Raw genomic sequence first — 20038 nt, 5'->3', positions numbered from 1 at the left:
CCAAATACTTGCTGCTTTTAACCTCCAATCTGCAAGAACTCACTCGTGCAACCATTTGTCAGATTTTAGAAAAACCTGGGGCAGTTCTGTTTTCTCTGATGCTACACAGCACTTTCTTCATTCATGCATGTGTACAAACTAGTGTGAAGTAGGTTAAATAAAGTGATTTAGTCTTGACGCTTTGTATTTAAGATTAGTCATGAGAGAGTGTTTGTCATTCTCCATCAAGCAGCACAATGGTTCATGTAATGTTCCACTGTTGACCTAATAGGCTTTATTACACTGCATCCTTTATGCGAGTACTGGACACATTAATCTACCTAGGTGGGCTGCCAGAGTAAAGCCTAGATATGGCTAACGCTGCATTATGTCTTATGTGTGGCCTCTAAAGGCACGTCAGCTGTTAGCTGTTAAAATGATCTCATCAATCTATCCTAGAGTAACCACATGAACAGCTTTCATTAAAATGATCCACATCTCGTGGTTAAGAGTCCATGATTTGCATGAAATAAAATGATCAACATAGATCCCATGTCACTGGTTCATCATATCATGCAATCAAAAGCCTTGATGTCGCTCATGAATATTCACAGTCACGCTGAAACTCCTTGTAAATGTATGAGACAGTAATTACTCAAACATCATGAATGCATGATTGCATGAGATAAGTTGTATATTATTATCTAACGGTTGGTCCATAAAGGATAGATCTGAAGCTCTACCCCTGACCAAGACCCCGCAGAGTGGTTTTGAAAGAAAGCCCTGCTTTGCTATCACTAAAATGTCCACTCTATTATCAGTTTTCACAACATTTTGGAGAGGCAGTATTCCCAACAGCTGGGATGTGTTCAGGACAAGAGAGAATTAACAGTGTGCAGATAAGCTCCTCCTGGGCGTGACATATTTGAGGCTCCTGGGTTATGCAGGACTAACAGGGTCACATGTCTCCATTTAGCCAAGTTGACAACATAAGTAGATTTAGTCTATTGCCTTGATTCCTCTAATGCTATACAGTCAAGTGAGCTATCCTGTCATATCATGATGAAGTGGCAAATCATCTGCAGGAGACGAGGCCTCTGGGCCGGATTGTGCATTCGATAAATAATAGTTGATTAAGTTACTGAAAACGATTCCCTTTCCGGCCCTGCCAATACATGTCTAAAATATTTACATCAAAATGACTCACTTATCTGAATCCATTGTACATTATTTTACTTTTGAAAATGTAGGATGTTTTATTTTAGATTTACAAAATTGAGGGCAGTGAAATGCTAAAAAACAGATGGAGTATCCTGTCATTTATTGTGTCCTTCACCATGTGTAGACGTCACACTACCTGTTGAATAAGTTTTTATTTTCAGATGACCAAAATAAGTGAAATCTGACCAGCTCTTCCAAAGTAAACAGGTCTTAAAGGCCTCAACAAAAATAAAATGAACGTGTATTACCTTTATGTTTTAACACAAATACAATAGCACAGTGGACATAGGTCAATGTAGCCTCAACAAGTCTCAACAAAATTAATGTAGACTAAAATGAAATGTAATGACTGTGACACAGGGTGTGCAGATTTACTATGGCTTCAAAGGATTCACAGTAGAAAACCATATACTGTGTGTACATGTAAAGATAACACAGTACATACCTTAGTTAATTAATGATCTGCTCTTGAATGCTATTTTCACATTTATATTGTTTTACAAAGAAGATATGCCTACATGACTATGGTATTAATACAGTTCAGTGCAACTAAAGTGGCTGATGTCAATCTTGTAGATCATCATCACATTAGCTTGCTTTCTTATCCTAGTGCACGGTTACTCCCTGTCTCTCGTTCTGTCATATACGTACGTACGGTACAACCCCTTGACCTCGGTCAATGACAGGGAAGCTGAAGGCCAGCAGTGGTTTCAATGGAAGAGAGGATGATAAGGAGATATTTAATACAATGGAGGAAACAACCAAAGGCAGAGAGAGGCAAGCCTGGACTGGTGGACTCCTCTAATGTAATCAAAGTAACCGTAGGAGATTACAATTACAGTAACAGTTGGGTTTATGAATGTGTGGTGGCATGCATTGTGTGAGATTCGCTTACAGATCAGACAGATCAGCTTAAAACAAGTTCAGCGTAGAGGAAAATAAGCCACACCCTGTCAGCAATGCATGCTGGAGAGTTTCCCTGCACTCCCCGCAGGCAGCACAAAGTCAATCAGGGAGGCAGAGGGTACTGTGGCGAGGGAAGCTGTCCAAGTAGAGACACCATAACGGCCCAATTGCTTGAAGAGGGACATCTATAAATAGTCAAGGACTGCCCTATTGCCCCACCTCCTTATCAGCATTGGAGGGCTGGCACAAGGATGTGTCACATAATCAGACCACTGCAGACACACGAGTGGATCACTGCAACAACATGATCAGACCATTTCCAGCAGATACAGAAATACAGTAAATACACAGGCTACAGATGAAACAGTATGAAAAAGGCATAGGTGCAGGCTTGTTGTGACTGCACTGCAAACAGAGGCCAGGTGTTAAGCAGATGTCCGACTGCCTGCTGAGAACTGCAGGAACGCATACAGCTTAAGCAGAGACTACCAGTGTTGTGGCGAGTTCTGCCAGCCGGCTAGTTACAGTAAAAAATTATGGATGTTTTAACAGCCCTCCGAAGTGGCAGGATGTCTCCCAGTATTGCTAATGGCCAGTCTGACAAACCAAGATCCTTCATTCCAACATGCCCACACTGCTCAAAGACACTGAACAGTTTCAAGCATCTCACACACACACACACACACACACACACACACACACACACACACACACACACACACACACACACACACACACACACACACACACACACACACACACACACACACACACACACACACACACACACACACACACACACACACACACACACACACACACACACAAATTATGTCTTAAAACTGGAATTATTCAACTGTAAAGGACTGAATTGAAGAATAACTGTTTGGGACATGTGGATGTGGTTGTTGCACAAAGAACAGAACCAGACTGTACTTTTTGCTTTTGTCAGTTTGACAAAGTAATGTTTGCACATGATTCTGAATTAATGGCTGAGCGTGGGCGTTGTAAGCAGGCCAAATCAACACTATGCATCTACAAACACTTGCACCGACATGACAGGCGAGCCTTTTCAAACAGACAGCAAACCAGGAAGTGCTGTGAAACAAATCAACTCCCAGTTCCTTGCAACTATCTGACTCTTTCCACCTCTCCTCCTCCATAACTAGCTGATCAGCCGGGCCAGATCACGGATTCTGCTGCCCCGGAGCCACAGTTATGCATCATAGCACATGTGGATGTTCTGGGCAGTACTGAGGGAGGGTGACTACTCTGGGAACTGTGGAGGTGGTTTTAGGAAAGAGGTTGCAAACAAACATACATAAATTACAGTTGTTATCATTTCTCTGCTGCCTGATGTTACCTGTCAACACTTGTGCAAACACATTTAAAAATGCATCCCCTCTTCTCCATGTTTGTTTTCGATCCACTGGCTGGCAGTTTTCATTTGTAACAACATTTACATTTTTCAGATTGATTCTTCAAAAAAAGAGGCATAACACTGCAGTGCAGAGACGAATTATAATCCATTCTAATTGGAGGACTACACAAAAAGGTAAACAAATCTAATACAACAAAATCAATAACTGCACAACAAATAACTTGCAGACCATGTGTGTAAACATGAAATGAAATATTCGCTCAAGACATTTTTTGTGTCAAATTTGAAAAACCTCCTCAAGGCATTCCTGAATGACAATTACATTCATGAGAATCAAATGGTTGAGCAACCCAAAAGTATAATGCCTGTGGCCGGGCTTTCGCTAATGGTGAGGTATTACAAAAATCCACTCAGCCAAGTAAAATCAACTGACTTAGCCACCTCCATATCAGAGTCAATGTTTTTTAGGGATTAAATCTTCGTCATCGTCTATCTCTCTCCCATTTAAGCACTTGTCCATATAAAAAGTAATGTCTTTGCAGCCAGTGTTCCTTGAAAAACAGAACCAGTAACCTCACAAGTAAAATATTCACACTTGCAAGACAAGGCGAGACCACTGCAACCAGCTCAGTCTTACACAGGCTGGGAAATAGATCCCCCTTCAGCCAGTTTAACTGAATAAAACATTAAAATCACAGTGATGATAATATTACCCCCTTTAACATCAGCACAGCCCATCAAAGCAAAAACGATCTGAAACGTGAATGGATGTCGCTTTCACAATCTCGTGTGAAAATACCCACCCACATCATTACATTGCAGTTTGTCAGTGACTCATAATCTACAGCTGCAATCTCTCTTACCTGAATTTCCCAACTGTTTGTAAAATCTATACTCCAAATGAAGCTGTGGCGCCCTCGACTTTATAGGTTCCTGAAAGAGACGAGATAAAAAAGAAAAAAAACAGTTAATGCACAACGTCAACATTCTTTACAAGCTTTCTGCAGTAAAATACATCTAAGGCATAGCAATAAAAATGTAATTCCACAGTCACACTGGTCAAAGTATGTTTGTCTGGTTTTCAGTGGTATTTTTTGCACATATATTTAATGCACTTAGTATATAATTCCATTTAAACTGTGCGTAAATATAATGATAATTATTCACATGATTGCAGAATAAGCAGTAATAACCAGAACAGTGGTTCCTAATAATAAAATATAATATTAACCATTAAACATGAGGTAGAGGTAGAAAAACAGCAGAAAAGGGTAAGATGGGTGGATGGATTCATCAATTTAAAAAATACTTTACATTTCTTTATTAATGGAACATGTAAACATTTAGCATGAAGTCTGCACCAATGTGTAAAGAGTTTTACCCTAAGGGAAGAAACTGGTTTGTGAGTGACAACCTTGCACACACACAACACTACGATTACCTCAGCCTGCAATTAACTTAAATACCTACAGTAGAATGTTTCCCCTATTTTCCTGCCTTGCAGAACTTCAATTAAGTCTCAAGTCAGACTTGTGGGAGGTGATAGGATAAAGAGCAGTTCCAGCCGGTGAACAGCAGGCTTTAGTGATGACATGGCTGATAATCAACCCACCAGGACATATTGTTCATTATATCGCTAGCTTCAGCTTTACAACCTAAAATGTAATCTGATTAGCCCCACTCTCATGATGACAAGGGCATTATAGACAAACATGAAGAGGAGGGAACAAACACACCCACTTAAATCCTTCCCTTAATCTTCAATAGCTGTGCCATAGCCTGTGTTAAAGCCCTAATCTACAGTGTGAGTGTGTACAGTGTCAGACACCTTTTCACACACATTGCCAACCAAAGAATAATGGACATTATCCCGTCTCTCAAACGGATTATTTAACCCATAACTCTGTAATAGGACATTGGTGTTTTTGCTTTCTGTGATGTCATTTCTTGGAGCATCTTCAAATGATTCACATTTCTAAAACCTGTATAACCTAAGCTAAATGGTCACGTAAATCAATGAACCACAATAAATGATAAAAGTACTGAAATGTTTTTTTGATTTAAAAAAATACATGTTTTTTTATTTTGAAATTAACGCATAAAACACATTGATCCCAAAGATTTATAAATATATATATAATATTTATAAACAATTCTAAACACTCCATAAAGGTATTGTACCTTTTTAGCTCATGTACATTTTTTTCTGCTACTTCTGTTACGAACATGTTTTCCCCCACACATAACAAAACGTGACTGAGGCTTGGTTTTCTACTGAATGAATGAATGCTCTACCTATTATGGTTTATTGATCTAGATCGATTTGAACAGGATCATGCAAACCAGAATCTCCCGTGGGCAGTAAGAGGCCAAGAGGGACTTCATTTTTCAGAGGGTTAAGCACCATGTCCGACATCGTGAAGCAGCCACACGCATCATTTGTCGTCAGTAAAATGTAAATGATGGTGACGTTTCCATTCAAATACAACGATGACACACACAGCTTAGTTTCAGCCCAACTTATGAAAAATTAATTGCGAGTGAAGCTAGCCTGAGTGTGTATTAAACTTACCACTATACATACAAAAATGCCTCAAACTTAATTTAGCATAGCAACTTCTCCAGAGGTGCTTGAAGTAAGATTTAATCTTAAAAGCTGTTTCCCATGTGCATCTAATTCCAAAGCACTTCTATTTTAAATTACATAAACTGATAGCCGAAAGGCTGTTAAGCTCCCACATTCACTCCATTAGGCCTTTATCAAATCAGGATTGCTTTCAGTTCTGGTGCCCTGTGAGTGTGTAGGAGTGAACACACACAGTATGAGCCACGTTCAACACAGTGAGGGACTTTCCATCCTTTTACGATGACCGTTCTCAGTCTGATACAGTATTTTCTGTGGTTTTAGTTCAGAGCGTCATCAGAAGATGGTTTAGCAGAGGTGGTAAAAAAGAATTTACCAACTTTGCGTTACTGCATCTCTGTGCCAAAATATCCCTCACACAGCTCTGGATTTTAATCCGCAGACAATCCTCATTTCATCCTGTCTGCCTTCTACAAAACAATAACAGCCAACTGAGTCATTAGAATTATTGATCCAATAAAGAAAGAACTCAGAAAGTCTCAGCATCTCTTCATTTTCCCACTGGCCGGTGATTTTCAGTCTTACATAACCATCTGCCATGTTCTGACTGTATGATCGACTCAGGAGTCTGGCCACAACGCAGTCCTGTTATACTTTGCTGTGATGTATTAATCTACTGCTAATCTACAATGCCAACAATACAACACAGCAGACAATAAAAACATCGGAAATGTTTCTAAAACAGAGTCAAGACTCTAAATCAAGGTACAGATGTTCCAATACCAGTGTTAGAAATGTCTCAGATACTGCCAGAAATACCGGGTCAGGCATCTGCGGGATAAAATTGTGACTTTCTAATCTAATGACAGCAATAATCACTTCCTTACAGGGTTAGTAGCATAGAACTGTTATAGTTTGTTATACAAGTTGCCGTTTTGTTTAATACACTGGTATTGGATTGGTACATGGCATCTGCCGATATCCAAAGCCCAGGTATCAGAGTCGGTATCAGGAAAATCGTAATCAGAACGTCACTTAAACATAGTAAAACTAAAAGGATGCTTGGAGAAGCCCCATCAAATGCAACGTTAAAGAAAGAGGAAAGATTCCTGGGTCTGCCAGTTTAACAGGATCCACTCCAAATTAAATGGGTTCCTCCTTGCGTCAGGCCCCACCCATCCAAAAGGAAATCGGTTCTAAAGTTTTTTTGTAGTCTTGCTAAGTGACAAACAGACAAACACGGCTGAAAATATAAGCTCCTTGTCGGACATGTTTAAGTTTTTTCTTATGAATAATGCTGAGGTTCTGTCAAACACTGCAGGAACTATGTATTTTGACAGTTTGATTTTGTTTGTATACAAAACGAAGAAAAAGCAGCCACATAATAAAATGACTGGATTATGATGATGCAATGTGGAAAATGGAGAGAACTAAAGCAACTTCAAAACATCCCTACAAAAAACTATGATGATCTCACACACAGAGTACAAACATGTTATTCTTCAATCTATGGAAAAAATAATTTCAGCATCACGCTCCAATAAGATGCCAACAAGGACGCCTGCCAGAGAAGTAAGGAGGAAGTATGTGAGGAGGCAGCAACTGAGTGGAAGAGAGGAGGCGGCAAAGAGGAGTGGAAGCCGGTGGGAGGAGGACACATGACGAGTCTGAGAGGCGGAGTGGGGAACTGCTGTGGTGTCATCCACCTCCCACTTGAACACGGACAATGAGCACGTCTCTCACAAGTCAGGCCATGTCAGGGAGGAGAGGGGAAGAAAATATAAAATATATAAATAACGAGTCAAAGCAGATGGCACAACCCGCAGGACCCTTTAAAACAGCTTACAATAGGAAACAGAGGCTTATGGCAGCTTTACGTACTTAAGAGACATCTCTTTTCCCAGCAGATGGACTGAGCTATGGCTGTGTAAATGACCAGGGCCGAGCTGCAAATGTCTGATGTAACATCTCTGTATATGACAAGGATTTTTCTCAGCTACTTCCCATCAGATACTTGCTGATCTGCTTTCTGGGCTGACATGTTTAGAATGAGTGGGCCGTCCCTGGCATAGGCTGCTCGTGCAGAAGCAATATGCTACAAGGGAATAGCATTTAAAGTATATTTAGACTATTTCTACTAAATAAACTACACCTTTCACCTCCCTTATGTCTACAAATCATTAAAACCTGTTCATGAAGACAGCGCTGCAACATTTTACAGATGAAAAGGAAGTGAAACAGCTTTTTCTAGATTGCTATCATTACCTGGCCCTTGGCATCAGGAGTCATGTTTCAGAATATCATCTTGTTTTTCAGAAATAAATGAAGTAGAGCGGACGTTGTGGTTTCCCTGTGTGGTGTCATGCAGAGAACAGTTTTTTGCAAAGTGTGCAGGCCTGTGTCCAAGACAGCTGACCCACGGGCTAGAAGGGCCCTCTCCTGTCTGACCTGCTGCCACAGGAACCTCTCCACCTCAGCTGTTCCACACTGCAGCTGTCTGTGTTTAATCTTGATTCAATGGGTCTGAAACAAAACTGTCTTTGCACAGCTGTGAAACCAAAAAGACGACGTGTGTTGAGTGGGAAATCTTAATTCAAATTACAGCTTCATGAGAGTTAATAAAGTCAAGGCCACAACAATTCTGTGTTATAGTGGATTGGTTGAGTTTCTCTCTAGCTTATTCAGTTTAGGGACATTTAATAAACCTATATCAGGTACTGCCATGACACCAGCGAATCTTAATTTGTGTATTGTGATGTATTCTGTAGCATTATACAACCGTTATGTCTTCATGTTCTGTGCTGAATAGAATGATCCATGTCTGTGATTCCAGTTTATGTTTGTCAGGAAATCTGTGCACTTTGTTTGACAACACATCTGAGAGGTTTAAGTTACAAAAGGTTTTAGCCACTAGTTTCATCATCCCGGGCATTTCTGCTATTGTTTTTTTGCTTTTGGTTTGTTTCATTTTCATTTCCCAAACTTTGTAAAGCATTCTCTGTTACAATGAAAGATGTGAAAGTTATTATTAAACAAATTTAGTAATTTTCAATGCAAATCAGTGTTAAACTTGAAAAACTAAATGCTGATCCTGAAACACCTCAACCAAAAACATTGAGCGATCCTTCTCACTGCACAAAGGCCAAACAGATCCGACAATTTCTGTATCCACCATTATTGGCTGCCTCCTCAATCAAATCATGACAAAGACTGCGGGGACGATGGACAAGAGGGACACAGAAACAGTGATAACAGACTTAACTATCTGCTGCTCACAGCTAAAAGGCTTACAGATTTGTTGATGAAAGCGCTACCAGCAAATACTGCTCCAGCAAGATCAAATCCTGTCGCCGGTGGTGGTGTGAGATGAAACATTACATGCCATTTCAAGGGCCCTGCTTAGAGTTAAACACTTGAAGCTTGTACAAATATGTGATTATGTCATCGTGGATTAGGTGGTTTGTGTATTTCAACCTGTGGCAGCCTCCCTAGACTTGTGGGGATGGAGCGAGTCATCGGCACCACATAAAGTCCTCTTCCTAGGATTAACCAACCCTGCATATGATGTCATCTCATCTAAATCTGATCTCTGCCCCAACGCAGCTGAGAAAGATCAGAACTGACCTTGGTGACTGGATGAGGAAAATGACCACGAAGCAAAATGAGGAAAAATGGGAAAATATAAATGATAAGATGTCATCGTTTAACGGTGGAAATTAAAATACACTCGACCACAGTAAACCACAGTCACAGACCAAATGTAATGTCTGGTCAAAACCTTGACTTTGAATTCAAAATGAAAAACAAAAAGACATTTCAACAAGGTGATATTGCTGATCAGTTTTTCAGCCATTTTCACCAACGCACACAACAACCTACCACCTGAAATATCAAGTCTTGTATGTATATGCTCAAACTGTAATTATTACACTTATTGTGTTGATGACTGATGTGTCAGCTTTCGACGGCTAAAATTGCCATTTCAGTATCAAGATACATATTTAAAATCGACATTACGGCCAATATTGGATTAGACTCAATATCCGTGAACAGATTGCTTTTTAATAGGGGTGTAGAAATATCCCAGTACTAAAATGACTTCCTGATATTACATTAATAATATAATGAAACATAAATCAATCCAGCGACTTTTCTTTCTGTCATGATGCAGCAACTATCTAGTTCACAGTGCGACACGGCAAGTATTAGTTGTTATTATAAAATATAACCTTGACTATGTGCTCTCTCAGTGGGAGAGCACATGAAAGAGAAGTTCTGTTCGACTGTGATCTCCTCTGCTCGGTTTCTGCTTTTACACACAAGCGACGCAGTCAGTGGGGTGGGGGTGTGTGTGGGTGTGTGTGTAGAGTCATAAGTGTTGTATGGGGGAAATGCAGGCATGAAATTGCAGCAAGCCAAATGAAATTGAATTTCAAATAAATTTTACAACCACTTTCAAATATAATAATAATTTACTACATTCATGATTCGTGTCGTTTAGTAAAAGCAAGTGTGATATTCAGCGTGTGCATGTGTATGCATGTGTGACATGTCCAAGGCAACAGATCCAGCATTACGCTCAAGGACCAGAATAGACCCTGACCTTTGCCTGACTCCCAGTAAACCATTTCACAAAATGCAACCGGCAATGTGACTCATCTCATCTGAGACAGAACAAACCCAAATGTCAACACAGTGCATCTCTATTAGGCATTAATGACGCGTACTGTGAGATGGAAACAAATGGAGACGGGTGGGACTCTTTGTGAGCGCGTTTCTCTATCAAAGCCGTCTTTATGATCGGAGGTGTCTAAGGTTTGGAGATGGTGTTAAGGAGGGAGCGTTGTCCGAGAGCAACAGCTGGCCTGAGTCCAGCACTTCTCCAGTTTCAGCTCAGATTCAACGAACACAGATGAGCCCGTCAGCTGCCTCCGAAAAAAACGACTGTGACCAGTCACTGCTAGAATTAGACAGAAGAAGACATCGGTTGTAGGTTCTGCAGCAACGTTTGTACAGACTGGAGTGGGAGAATCATGACCTTTGACCTAGGTTTATTTCATAGCCAACTCAAAAGGTAGAAAAGTGGTAAAACTAAATTATTCCACAGATAGTTTCAGAAATGCACTGAACTCTGTACATTCTCCTTAAACTATCCGGAGGGGTTGTATTTTAAAAAACGCAAATGTCCGAGTAAGTTACTCTAGTTATTCTCAAAAGATTTTCCAGTCAGCCCCCCTGGAACAATGTCCGAAGAATGTTTGAGTGAGGCCACGAGAGGATACAGCAGGAAAACGTCCAGACAATTCACAGGGAGTGAGTGGGCGTGCTGAGGACGTTTCTAACACGCAATGGAAGAAAAAAATTAAATAAAAATAAAGATTCTCAGGATTAAAAAACGTAAAACGCTGAAGATTATGTCCAATTGGAAAGACATCAGGATTCAGGAAAATTTGGCACTGGGATAAATGTGCTGTAAACAAAATATGATTTCCACTGTGGAATTTACACGTCATGTCCCACCTCCTGCATCCTCTACCCAGACGCCATTCCTCGCCTGAATGTTCCGGACATTTTCCTGTTGTTGTGAACGCGTCTGACTCAGAGTTCATGTCTGAAAATGGCTACAGACAAGATGCCACCACAAAGGCTTGATTATGGTATCATCGTCAGACCTTGGGAGGAACTAAAAGCTGTAATGCACGGTAAATAAAAACTGAATTTCTTCTCATTCTGATGTAAATAATAATAAAAAAGTATTGACTATGGAACTTGAAAAAGCCTCTGAACAATGTAGTGGATCAGTGTAGAATGTTTTCCCCATTTACTTCCATTACAACAATACAAAAACTACAGTTGGCATCTTGAAGGCACCAGTCAAATTCACAGGTTTTACAAATCTGTAAAAGTTTGTCTGGCTCTTGAGAAATGTGCTGAGCTCAGTTGCTATAGTCAGATGACAAAACACACCAGCACAATGATGCCAGTGACAAACAGAGTCATGGGAAGTTCCATAAATACGAGACGCAAGTCTCCTTTGTCATTTAATACAGGAGCGAGGCGGAGCGTAAATATAAAGTATTGTTCTGAGTACTCACTTATTTGTTTAACTGTGAGCCGGTACCCAATATAAACTGTTCTGTTGGGTCCTGACACAGCTCAGAGTAATGACACAGTACAGGCACTAAACACTAGAGCAGCAAGTCATTTCTATTGTTGAACGTAATATATTAGGTTTTATATTTAACAATTTGGTTTAAATAATAGTTGTCAGCATCAAGAGTGTCACAACAAAATAAGATGAACACTGTTTGGAAGCAAAAAACTCCTGGAGAGAATAGGAATGAAAGATTGGTTGAGAACAGACACAGCAGATCATTTCCAACCATATTTTAGTCTGTTGATCCCTTGAAAGGCTACTCTAAAACATGGGATGTATGTGTATTAGGGGTTAGATGTGCTACCATTACTCTGATGTGGCTGTTACACCCAGAAATGAAAGCTGAATTAAATGGATTTGTTCCTTTTAATTGTGTCCGTGACCCTCAGCACAAAATACTGAGATTCCTGCAACCCTCATTAATAACATTAATTACACACACAGCAAAATGTCAGCTGTGATAAAGGTAGATGTTTTTTTTCCTGTGATTTTGCTAAACTACAATACACACAAAAAACTTGTCGCTATCAAATTCCATCTGTCCTGACGTGATGTCCTGTCAAGCTTTGGTCATCCAGCAACATCATTTAATTTCTCACATGCTACAAAGCTGCTTTAATTCTGTCTCTTAAATTCTGAAACCTGGACATTTTGTCTTCCTCAGCAAACTCAAAATAGACCTGAGGTCAATTTGGCTTCAGCCCTTTTTAAATTACCATCATCTGATTCTGGTTTAGTTATTTTGGCTCCAGTTTACCTCTTCAATTTTGATGCTATAAAGAAAGTTAAGTGAAGTGCAGTTTATTGTAAATACACGGCGGACACCGTAATCAGAAAATGTGAGAAAAGGTTCATTATTACTGAAACCCCAAAACAGTGAAGTGTCAGTGTAGCTCCTTGAAGGAGAGTCCTGCACATTTCCAACTCTTTCTTTTTATTCTGGGACTCTGCTGAAGTAGCTTTTTGTGATTCGCAGTTATAAAAAAAATTTTTTTTTATCCCAAGCTGCCTGTTATACAACCCCTCAGTTAAGCCTCTAACTGAAACAGGCAATATTAGCTGTGGGCTCCTTTAGGCCCCACTCCCTAAAAACCCACTTTCTTCTGATTGGCTGACTTCCAGAAGCCAGCCGAGGGGCAGAACCCAGTGTTTCTGATCAATGTCTCATCCTCTTAATGGTGTCAGGGTTTTAAAAAGCAAACTGTGAAAAGAGAAGTAACATAACTGATTGGAAATAGCAAATTCTCAAATCCATCCACACGTGTTGGGACCTGAATCTGCTCCGGAATATTACAGTCGACAGAACAAACATCCTCCGTGACTAAGTTTACAACAGGACATCTCTGTTCAGTAAATATTACGCCCATTACCGGCAGATTGCATGACGGTTGATTCAGCCTTTCAATTACGTATTTATTCTTTTGTCAGTAAACCTGCACCACCTTGTTAATTGTATGCTGCGGTACATTTAAAGAAAAACTACTCGACATGTTTTAGAAAAAGATAACAGCCTAAATTTAATTAACTTTCAGCGATGAGATAAGTGTCTTTTTAACTTGATCATTTTCTCAGAGTGCCGTGTCATGACACTTAACTGTAGATGAACAGCGTGTGTGCGGTCACAGAACTGAACAGCAGAGGATTTTAAAGTGACCGACCTTTTGGTAAAACCATTTGTTCTACCTGCCCTTGCACAAATGGCACAGAACATTGTGTCTCTTCCATTCACCTTTCCACGTCGTCACCATTTGAACTTTCCAGTCATACTTGGTAAAAAAACATCCTTTGGCTTTTGGGGGCTGGTGAATTTTCCATCTCTTTAGGAGCCTGACACTTTTCTGCAGTCTTGCTGGCCTTGGCTGCAGTACTTACACCATCAATTGGTTTGAATTAAAAAAAAACTTGTCTGCTTTAATGTATCTGAGTCGTGCTAGTATCCAGAGTCGTACCTTGTCACGTGACTAAACACACACAGTCCCATTTGGCCAACAATATTTGCATCCAACAGACAACCATTTATAATTCCAGCAAATGTAAACTCTGCAAGTTTTATCCCGCTCCCTACGATTCACTTGAAAAGTTGATTGTGGACCCCTTCAAGTTTCATCACCAGGTAAAACCCTGCTGTTGATATGGAAGGATTTATTCATTCTGTGTGCCCATCGTGCTCTCTGGAGAACTCCAACACAAAAGTGAAGAACTAAATATCATCAAAATGTCACTTCAACTCTCACCAAACATGCAGATGGAGCTCTTGTGCCTGCACAGTCCTTCGACAACTGCCTCGTGGCAAGCTGGTGTAAGCTGCTGAGTAAAGACTGCAACAAGAGATGCTTATCAAGCTACAGTGGGAGGCAGACAGGAGAGTTTGATACACCTCAGATTTCCTTCTGAGCATCACGACTGACCGGCACAGAGTGGCTTCACTCATCTGATCTCCCTTACATTTACACCTCCACATCAGTGACTCAGGTAGAGGAAAATAATAAGTCTGCCAGAGGCAATTCACCCGACGCCTTACATACAGCGCAAATACATGATATAGGTATTCTGTGGAAGCTAAATATATTATATGAACTTAGAGCCCACTTTATTGTTATTGCACCTGGGAGCAGAACTCCACAACAATCTAAACAACAGCCTGTTCAAGGCACAAATGTTAACCTTCATGAATGTAAAGGGTACCAACATGTACGCAGTGGAGGGAGTGACCGAGCCAAATTGACATCTGTGTAAAAGGGAGAGTCAGGGTGGTGGCACAGACGCTGGCGTTGTTGTGATACGTGTTACTCCTCCGATTCAGGGAAGCCGGCAATTTGAATGCAGCGATCTACAATTCACATCATCCATCAGTGTAAAGATGGCATAATGATCTCTGAAAACACATTTTACATATTGCCTTTAACAGTTATGGCTAACGTGTTAATAAACATGCTATCCTGGAGAAATATTAGCATTCATTAAGAGAGGAGTTTCTGGCAACCTAACAAACTATGCTATCAACCAAATATTCAGTAGTGTTCTTCTCTTCTGCTCTGTTGAAGAACGCCATTTCCTTATCCTCGGGTATGAAAGGTACAGACATCAGCAGAACACATTTACATGTCGGACGACAACCAAGACTTAAATTTAGTAGTTTGTCCAACTGGTGTAATTAACCCAAATTAGCTTTGGCAGATAAAATTCGCCCCTGACGACAACACATTTCAGCCGAGGCAATCAAGGTTGCAGGCTAAATCTAAGACGCCTAGGCAACCAATGAATATTTGGGTGGCAAAAGACAATGGTATTTTCAAATCAGATATCTATCCCTGCTTTGAACAAACTGTCGATATAGGACAAGTCCCTGTTCTGAATGTACAGGGCTGGCACATAATGTACAATAAGTCTCTGTGGTTACTGTGTATGTCTCCATAGATGGTTACTCCTATAGCAGCTCCCTCTGTGTGAGCTATAGGGAGGCACCATGTTGTACAATAAGTCTCAACACTATAACACTCACTTATTGCTCTCCTCCCTTGTGGGAAAAATATAATGGCCACTTGTCACAGTCAAAGATAGCCATCACAACAAAGAGGAGCCTCCAACTGGTTTATTACTTGCAGCTGATAATACCAGCTTCGCAGACATAGGCTCCTATGAAAGGAGTAAAAATGGATGGATGATGGGAGTGTGCATGTGACTTGCAAACTAAATAATGTTGCAGTTAGGAGCTGGCGATGACCTTGATAAGACAAAACCATTAAGCTAGTATCATATAGTAAGAAACAGAGCACTAAAATAAAATAATGTATAGTATATCAGAAATGTGCAAAAAATTATTAGATTCTCCTTTTTTTCAGTGGACATTTATATATCAGCATTGCAGGGAATGTATTGATGGAGATGGGGGGGTGACTTTCTACAGTGAGCCATGATAGCAGGCACACACGGAATGCTGCTGTTTCTTTAAGGCACCGGGATCTCCCCTTGGGAGTAAAGCCTGCAGTGTACTTACAGCAGTGGCTGCACGGTCCTGCCTCCATCACACAGGCGTTTGTCAGTGTGAGAAAGCGCCCAGCTGAACCAAAGACTGAACCACTGTGTGTCGACAAGGCCTACGAACAAAGACCACCTTTCAGTTTCCCACTTCTCTCTTGCTTTTTGCAGCAACATCCACAGCAGTTCAAGACCACTGCCAGAGGACCCCGAGCACTGGCCTGCCACACATCTCTCTCTCGCTCTCTGTGGTCACGCAGTACAGCAGAGTGACACTGGGACTCACCTTTATCCCAGGTGCAGACAGGCTCCACCCAAATTTCCAACTCATCAAGTCGGTACACAAGACACTCAACACATAACGCACCAGCTCAACACTTGTGCCGTGGTATAGAGTCAAAAATCCACAATTCATTACAGATAATTTAAGCAACCAGAGTCAAATTAAGTTACATTTTTAGTATACTGCTGCTTATCAACTCACTGCTACAGCCAAGAACTATTTTGTCATCTGGTCATTTAACCAGTCACAAAGTAATGAGTTTTATTGTGGCCCTTTTTGATTTTAATGACAAGGGGAGTATTTAAAAGAGTCTAGTCTGTAAGTACAGCAACTAATAGTTGTGTTTTTATTATTAATTAATCTGTTGGTTATTTATCTTGCTCAATCTATCAATTATTTAGGCAGTAATATGCTACAAAAAAGTTACAAAAATAGACCAAGTTACAACCCAACAACCGGTGAAATCAAAAGTATCATCTAAGGGCAGAACTGCCAGAATTTGGGCATTTTTGATTTATAAGAAGAAATCAATTCAATCCTAAATGAAAAACATTCTTATTTTCCAGTTTCTAAAATGCTTTTGTCACTTTTTTAAATAATTGAACATTAGACATCTTAAGGTTTTAACTGTGTGCTATTTTAGTGATGCAATGACTACATATCTTATGCATTTTATGTTTTAAGTCAAGTAATTCAGTAAAAGTATTGATTCTCCAGTTGAGGGATGCTTAGATGTGTCACATGTGTCCTCCTGAATTTTCAGTCCGGTATTTTCTGAGTGACCAGGCATCAAATAGGGGTTATTGTTATCAATATCAGAAATAAGATAAGGATTCAATATTGAATGATTTATGATAACATTCTGAAAAGGCAATGCACTATAATAAATAAACACCATCAATTGTATTTTCCTGGCACCTCTCAATACTAACTATTATTTTAGGTTCTATACATCTTAACATTTACGAGTGAAATGACTGACGGACAACGAGGAGTCACAACTCATGTCAAGCACGTCGGTCACAGATGACAGAGCTGTTATTTGTTTTAGTCCAGAAGCAGGAGCTCAATAACAGCCTCTGACAAAACAGATGCCCTCCTAGACAGTCAGTCACATTCACAGAGTTACCCCAGGGAAGTGCGAGACCAGGGACAGAAACATGTGGACAGACAACTGTGCTAAAATCTGGGTTAGCCTGAGAGCTGACAGGAGAGAAGCCCTCTCCACGTGAGGCTCAGCAACACCAGTATATAACACCACTTAAACAATGAAAGTGAAATGTGTCTGGTTCATTGAAAAGAGATAATCGTTGTGAGTGTTAAAAGGAACAAACTTGCGTCATCACTTAACCTCAAAAACAACGAAACATCAATCTCCATCAGATTAGTTTCAAAATGAAATCCTAAATAAACCAGTTTCCTCTCAATCAGGCCCTGCTATTAGCCAGGCCTCGTTAAGCTTGTTTACACCAGTAGCACACTTCCTGCTCTCGCCCTGCACGTTCAGATAAATGCTGGAACCAGTGGGCCACAAGATCTATGGAGCTGTGTTATGGCCCTAATGCCAGATCCAGATATAGCTGGACACCATGGCGATAAAAATACCCAAACAGATGGGAGGGTTCACAGGCAAAGGGGGAGCGGCAGCAAGCACAACTAAAGATTTTGAAAAGAGCAGAACTGCAATTACAGCTGTTTGCTAACCTCTGCCTTCTATGTGGTTAGCAGGGCCTTCAATGGATGCCCGTTGGGAGATAATGACCTCCCTGAGAGATACAAATGTAAGGATAATCATACACAGACCAGTGGAGCTGTGGTGGAGATGACGCCTAGCTTCCATTAGTTTCACTAGGGCCGAGTCCGAGTTAGGCCTTGCTTAGATTAAGTCATTACCAGCGGGGGGGCGGGAAATACCTGCCAGTGATTAAAGTGTTACGAGTAGCAACACATTTATAGTAAAGGAAAAGATATGTGGAGAAATGTTTGTGTGCAGAGGAAATGGTTGAGACGTCATCTGCTGCCTCACAATCGGTAAACAAACTGGCCTCAACATTTCATGTGGTTTTCAGTCTAAATGCAACTAAACCAGACGCTGTGGAAAAAAAAGCATTCATGCTGAGACAAACCATAAAAGACATAGTAAATTATTGATTGCTCATAGGGTCTGGTGTGAGCTTATCAGAGGAAGAGATTCCACATGATTTGACATCATGATTTGACTAGAGAAAACAGGGAATAGAAAATTCTGTTTTTACAGAGACATTTGTTTCACAGGCAACAATTTTCGCTCAGAGCACAACCTGGAAGTATTAGTCGACTTATTTAGATCCAATTTAAGGAACTAAAAATTCTGCTGTTACTTTGAAATGCATGAATTTCTATGCAAAAACACGGGTCAAGAAAAATTTCAAGAATCAGGCTAATCTGAGCGAACTCTTCTTCCATCTCTTTCATAAGCAAAAGGGGAACATGGTTGACTCATTAACAGTGCATGAGACAGAGCTGTGGGAAAATGTACTTCCTGTGTCTGTGAAACTTAGGTCAAAGAGTTTAAGAGATTCTGCTGCACATAAACATTTATCATGACTTAATAAATGCCATTATAAACATTAGGTGTGTAGGATTCTGCTCATGGGATGTGGGTTGGAACAATGATATGGTGCATACATGGAAATCTGGGTTCATAAAACAACCCTGAGGATTCACTTACCAATTTGATGGCCACATATTCATTAGTATAGAGATTTTTTCCCAGCCGCAGCTCGCCAAAGTTCCCACAGCCAATTTTTTTGCCCACACGGAAGTTTGGACCAACCATAAGAACTCCAGAATTGGTCCCAGAACTCCGGCCCCCATGTCCAGTCCTGCTGCCTGCTGTCTTAGACATCTTTTTCCCTTCCTCTGTCTCTCCCTTGCCCCCTCTCTTGTCAAAATCCATAAGCTTGTGATACCCTGGCCTCTCCACGGTTATTCTCCAGCCATGCAAACCATAGAAATCCCAATAACAATGACTGAGAAGGCTTCAGAGAGAGGGAGGAAGATGAATCAGGACAGAGGAAAGGTGTTTGCTGCTAAAATGTGCAATGGTTCACAAGACCATTGAGAAAACAAGCTCAAACTACAGCTGAGGTGTGTCGATCAAGACGTCTCTTTTGCTGAGGGTTCCCTTTAGTCTTCGTGTTCCTCGTTTACTGGAGGGGCTCCTTTCTTGTGCTTGTCTCCAGCACCAGTCTCAGAGTAGCATTTCCCTGCCTGAGGAATAGGCAGGTTATGCTATGCTGTGCCCACAGATGCACATACAATGCTAGTCATAAAAAAGCACTCCAAAACCCAGCTACTGCATCCACAAGGCGATTTGGAAACATCTCCTGGAGTGCCTCATTCCTTCTGGTCAGCCTTTGGTGACACCGTGGTTAGACTCCATGTTGCAGGGCCACAAAAGACGAGGCAACCCAAAGTTGAGAGGGCACAGCGATGAGAGAGACGGGCAACAGATGGATTTGATGTACTGGATATCTGCAAAAGTAAAAACAGACAGAAATCAAACCG

General features: G+C 40.7%; 1 protein-coding gene across 7 annotated transcripts in view; it reads right to left on the bottom strand.

Moving 5' to 3' along the window:
- The window catches only part of csnk1g2b (casein kinase 1, gamma 2b), a 36223-nt gene that overhangs the window by 12970 nt on the left and 3215 nt on the right, over window positions 1-20038 (bottom strand). For all 7 annotated transcript variants that reach the window (XM_035176147.2, XM_035176151.2, XM_035176152.2 and 4 more), the window contains exons 2-3: window positions 19200-20005; window positions 4351-4420 (exon numbers count right to left, since the gene is read on the bottom strand). In XM_035176147.2, the coding sequence (XP_035032038.1) occupies window positions 4351-4420; window positions 19200-19427 (298 nt within the window). In that variant the 5' untranslated portion in view covers window positions 19428-20005. The remainder of the gene's footprint in view (window positions 1-4350; window positions 4421-19199; window positions 20006-20038) is intronic.

The sequence above is a fragment of the Hippoglossus stenolepis genome, chromosome 14 (assembly GCF_022539355.2).
Source record: "Hippoglossus stenolepis isolate QCI-W04-F060 chromosome 14, HSTE1.2, whole genome shotgun sequence".
Lineage (NCBI taxonomy): Eukaryota > Metazoa > Chordata > Actinopteri > Pleuronectiformes > Pleuronectidae > Hippoglossus > Hippoglossus stenolepis.
This window is presented reverse-complemented; position numbering and strand designations above follow the sequence as displayed.